The sequence below is a fragment of the Nanorana parkeri genome, unplaced genomic scaffold (genome assembly GCF_000935625.1).
Source record: "Nanorana parkeri isolate BGI_ZX_2015 unplaced genomic scaffold, ASM93562v1 scaffold1087, whole genome shotgun sequence".
Classification (NCBI taxonomy): domain Eukaryota; kingdom Metazoa; phylum Chordata; class Amphibia; order Anura; family Dicroglossidae; genus Nanorana; species Nanorana parkeri.
The window spans coordinates 152,644-158,121 of record NW_017307355.1 but is presented as its reverse complement, the minus strand read 5'-3'; the positions used below and the strand labels follow the sequence as shown (position 1 = coordinate 158,121).

The 5,478-nt window shown below is 45.3% G+C and overlaps 1 protein-coding gene across 1 annotated transcript in view; it reads left to right on the top strand.

Annotated features, from left to right (window-relative positions):
- Positions 1-4,525, top strand: part of PDIA2 (protein disulfide isomerase family A member 2) — a 16,006-nt gene extending 11,481 nt beyond the window's left edge. Inside the window, exons 8-11 of the mRNA XM_018567719.1 lie at positions 472-592; positions 1,754-1,935; positions 2,754-2,843; positions 4,364-4,525. Of these exons, the coding sequence (XP_018423221.1) occupies positions 472-592; positions 1,754-1,935; positions 2,754-2,843; positions 4,364-4,525 (555 nt within the window). The remainder of the gene's footprint in view (positions 1-471; positions 593-1,753; positions 1,936-2,753; positions 2,844-4,363) is intronic.
- Positions 4,526-5,478: the final 953 nt, after the last annotated feature.

The following is a 5,478-nucleotide window of genomic DNA, read 5'->3' as shown; positions in this document are numbered from 1 at the left end:
TGATGGGGACAATCAATTTTTCCTAAAATTGGGGGGGGGGGCACTCTGATGGGAACAAATAATGTAAGGGGGCACTCTGATGGGAACAACCAATGCAAGGGGGTGCATGCTGATGGGGACAACCGATGTAAGGGGGCACTCTGATGGGGACAACCGATGTAAGGGGGCACTCTGATGGGGACAACCGATGTAAGGGGGCACTCTGATGGGGACAACTAATTATAAGTTGCATCCATTGGAGTGCCCCCTTACATTTGTTGCCCCCCATCAGATTTTTTTTTAATCAATTTACTTATGTGCGTGTGTGCCTATGCACCTTCACAGTAATGTGTTGGCCCTCCACAACAGTCCCAGTTTCTCATGTGACTCCTTGAGAGAATGAATTGCCCACCCCTGAGCTAGGCTAAGCATAGACACTCAGCACAACCCACGTGTAGAATAATCAAACTGTTTACTTTGCATTTAACACAGCAAAATCTCCTGACCGAAGAGCTGCCCGAAGACTGGGACAAGAAACCCGTCAAGGTCCTTGTGGGCACTAACTTCGATGAAGTTGCTTATGACGAGACCAAGAACGTGTTTGTAGAATTCTGTAAGTATGTAGGAAGCCTTACGGCAAATAAAATTGAAATTCTCCTTTGGTAAGGGGTTACAAACTTACTCGGTGATATCCTCGGGGTAATTTTTTATTTTATTCTGCGGTTACAAATAATGTTGCAATTACTCCTCATGGACACGAGGTGGCGCACTCGAGGCATTTGCTGGTCAATATCCCCTGAAAGGCTCTAAGTTTAACTTTCTGACCTTGTTGCATGTTCCCCCCAATACTCGGCGTCTAACACGAATCATGGTAACACATTTCCTTCAAAATGCAGAGCAAAGATCCCATTTACTGGCTTCTCAGGATACATTTATTAGAGAAGCTGGAGGTTCTGTTATCTGAAATGAAGCGGCTTGTGGGTACAAAGCAGATATAGCTGACTATAGGGTTGGGGTAGGCAACCTTGGCACTCCAACTGTGCTGAAACTACAAATCCCATAATGCGCCTACCTCTGGGAGTCACACCTGTGGCTGTCAGTCTTGCAATGCTTCATGGGACTTGTAGTTCCGCAGTGGCTGGAGTGCCGAGGTTGCCTACCCCTGCTATAGGGGTTAAGGGAAACCTGTGCTGAGAGAAACTTCTGGACAGAGTTTAACCTCCTTCTGGAAATGCTAGTTTGCCCGGCTGTCATTCTAATCCAGCGGCTTCCTGGGTCACTGGTTCAGGGGAAGTATGCAGCTACAGGCGTTACGTGGGCTTCCCTGTCATGTGATCTGTTGGTGGCGGCGCGGTCACTGTGCAGTGTACACTCCTAACCCACTCTTATTAACCACACGATGCAGAAAATACGACTGGGTTCTGGGTTGAATTAAGTTGAGCGCATATGTGCAAGGGTTACATCATCAGTGGACACCCAATGGCAGAGTGGAGAAGACAACTAGAAGAAGATGGCAGAAGACAGAGTGAAGAGGAGGACTGTAGACCCATAATCAGTGGAGGAGGGCACTCTAGAGGGTAAGTCTGCCATGATGTCCAAGTACTTTCAGCATCCTGGCAAACCACGCCGAGAGCTCTGGGGACCCACTTTGGATTCAGTTTTGCTTTAAAATATATAATGAATCGTCTGTAAACGATTGGGTGGTCTGAATCCTCGAGGGAGACTGATGATTGCTTTGCTCCTCTAATCAACCTACCCTGGTTATGTTCTTCAGACGCCCCTTGGTGCACTCATTGTAAAGAGCTGGAACCGATCTGGGAGGAACTGGGAGAAAAGTACAAAGATCACCCGAATGTCATCATTGCTAAAATGGACGCCACAGCCAATGAGATCGACGGGATGAGGGTGAGAGGATTCCCCAACCTGAGGTTTTTCCCTGCTGGACCAGGGCGCAAGGTGAGACATTAATAAAATGCATATACATTTTATGACCAAAAGTTGGTGGGCGCCTGACCATCACACCTATATGAGCTTCTTGGACGTCTCAATTCAGAACTATGGCCAGTTGGCCAGTTGGCTAATACATTTTCTATTCTTCTGAGAAGGCTTTCCTTAAGGTTTTGGAGGGTCTCTGTGAGAATGTGTGTCCATTTAGCCAAAGGAGCATTTGTGAGGTCAGGTCCTGATGTTGGATGAGAAGACCTGGCTCACAATCAGCATTCCAATTCATCCCAAAGGTGCTCAGTAGGGTTGAAGTCATGGCTCTATGTAGGCCACTTAAGTTCCTCCACATCAAACATCATCAAACCATGTCTGTATGAAGCTGGCTTTGTGCACAGGGTCACAGTCATGCTGGAACAGAAAAGGGCCTTCACCAGACTGATACCACAAGGTTGGAAGGGCACAATTGTCTAAAATGTCTTTGTATGCCGTAGTATCAACAAAAAACTTTACTGGAGACACCTGAACTCAATCATTTAGAGGGGTGTCCACCTACGTTTAAACAAAAACCTTCAGCCTATGGCGTTGAGGAGAATAGCAGTTGTCTATGCTCCTCGGCACCATCTTGTGGTGGTAATACCATGTGATTGACATTCCCCAAGCAGTACACTGGGTGAAAGGTGTATACGTAAGCCCCATGGTGTATGTGGATTCTCCTTCTGGTGGATCCTGGAGCATTGCTAGCATACTTACATTCATCTAATAAAATGTATTTTACGTGGAAACAATTGTACACACCTAAGTAACACACTCTGCCCCCTTATTCCAAACAGATGATTGAGTACACGAAAAATAGAACAGTGGAACTATTTACCAAGTTTATCGATAGCGGAGGAGTTCTACCCGTGGATGAAGAGGAACAGGTTGGTGCTTATCTCCTCATTAGTATACATGATTTAGGTAAGCCATGACATGGTTCATACACAATCTGATCCTTCATGGATAAATCTGAGAGCTTATGGGTAAACACGTCTGCCAAGCACCACATGGACGGATGACTGGATGGATGTGATTTCACCTTGGGTCTCCAGCTATCATTTCTCTGAAAAGTGCCTATGAATTGAATGGATGTCTGGAAGCTTTTAGAAAGCTCAGTTTTGTACCCGTCAAACAGATGACTCTGAGAACGACTGGCCGGATTTCCCACAAGGCCAAACAAGCCTGGCCTTGGGGCAGCAGGGAGTAGAAGGGCAGCAGGGGTGTAGAATTCCTATCTCTTGATGCCTGGGACATGCAGTTCTCGGGTGCCGGGCGGGTAGTTGTTTTCTACATTTAGCCCTGCTTTGGGCAAGAAGAGCTAAATGTACAGCGAGGAAGCCACCGCTTGTTTTGTAAGCATGTATGCAGCCTGCAGGTCTGCTATTCTCCAAGGGGGTCTGAAGGGGGAGGTTTGGCGGGTAGGGGGGTCGCATTGAGGAACCTGGCCTTAGGGTGGCAAAGAGAGTAAATCCGGCCCTGCCTGGAAACCCACGCTATGGGGCCACACTTTTGTCTTATTGAAATGTGCAATCCGATGCATTGCCATTCATGCTGCATGGTATCCCAAAAGCATATATAAGGTTACACACCTGCACCACAGCAGGCCACAGCGCAGACATTGTGAATACTCTGTGCACTGTGGTGCAGATACATTTTTTCTGTGCACTGAGAGCCCATTTGAAGTGATTGTGCTGCCTTTAAGCAATGCATGCAAAGGTGTGAATGGGCCCTGAGCTGGCACCGCTTGAATCATTGTCATATATGCCAAAAGAGTATAATAAGTAATACACACAGACCAAAATAAAACCGTATTGTGTGTAAACCCAATAACACCAATGTAATATGTTGCAGCTTACCAGGCCTACGATGTGGTAGCTCAGAGGTAGGCAACCTCGGCACTCCAGCTGTTAGGGAACTATAAGTCCCATGAGGCGCTGCATGACTCCCAGAGGCATGATAATATTTGTAGTTTCAACACAGCTGGAATGCAGAGGTTGCCTACCTCTCTGGTAGCTTAATTGTTTTCAAGCTGCTTTCCCTTTTTTTCCCCCCAGCTGGTGATCCTGCCAGTAACACACTTCCTGTCCTAGGGTGACAACGCTCCCTTACTGTACTGTATCATTCAAGGGGCAGCATTGTCACCTTAGAACAGGAAGTGTGTCAGGACTACAGAACACCCCACCCCTCTCTTCTATATAACACAGATGCAGAGGTGAGCTGTAACACCTTTTTATATAACATTGCTGGAGAGAACACTGCAGAGTGCACATGACAGCACTGGGTTTCTGGCAGGATCAATGGGCATTTTGTTTTGCCCTTAGCGAACAGATGAAACATTTTAATTTGTAGATTTAACAAAATAAGAGAAAGTCATGGTTCGGATTTATTTTTATTTTACACACAGTTGTTAGAAAATTTAAAAGACGATCAACGGGGAGACATTAAAGTCGAAGACGTCGTAGATGACACACGGGGAGACATTAAAGTTGAAGACGTCGTAGATGACACACGGGGAGACATTAAAGTTGAAGACGTCGTTCCCGAGAAGCCAAAAGAAGAGTTGTAGAGCCGCCAAAAGAGAAGAAGTTAGGATGTAGACTCGGTGGATACGAGTTCGGTCGTGCTGTCGTCAAGTGTTTCTCCCTCATTGAATTTTAATAGGTGTTTACGGATTTCTATTTACTTAAGACAGTAAAGGTTTTTACAATATTAATATGTGTAAAGGTTTATTTATTTATTACAGGTGTTTATAGAGCGCCGACAATTTGCGCAGCACTTTGCATAGTTGCACATTCACATCAGTCCCTACCCTCAAGGAGTTTACAAGCTAAGGTCCCTACATCACATGCATACATAGAGGGCCAATTTAGACAGGCGCCAATTAACCTACCAGCATGTCTTTGAAGTGTGGGAGGAAACCGGAGTACCCGGAGGAAACGCACACAAGCACAGGGAGAACATGCAAATTTCTTGCATAGTGACCAGGCCGGGATTTGAACCAAGGACCACCAGTGCTGCAAGACAGAAATGCTAACCACTACACCACTGTGTTGCTTCATGGGGCTTTCTATGTCACCTGTAGAATGATTACAGCCCCTAATAAAGTCTTTGATAGCCTTCAATAGGAAATGTAATAAAAAAAAAAAGATTTACACTTCATAGTGAACTTTGTTTATGTTATCATGGAACGGATAACCTGCTCACATGTATCTGGGGTGTTGATGGTTGGCCAGTTCTAGGAGGACAAGAGGGTCTTCTGACCATTCCTGAGGGTTTAGAAGATAGATACTGATCATGATGTTCTCTCACACCAGCAATACATGATAATCATCCAGTGATTATTTGTTATAGTTAGATCTCATGCTAAGAGACCAAATGTATATAGTTTGGTATGCATAACTTTGATGTTCATTTGCTACTTTATAATTGTTTCACACCTCTAATGGTATCACTACTTTATAACCTTGAGCTTGACAAAGGGCAGGGATGGATCATGGCTGAATCTATATTAGTAAATTA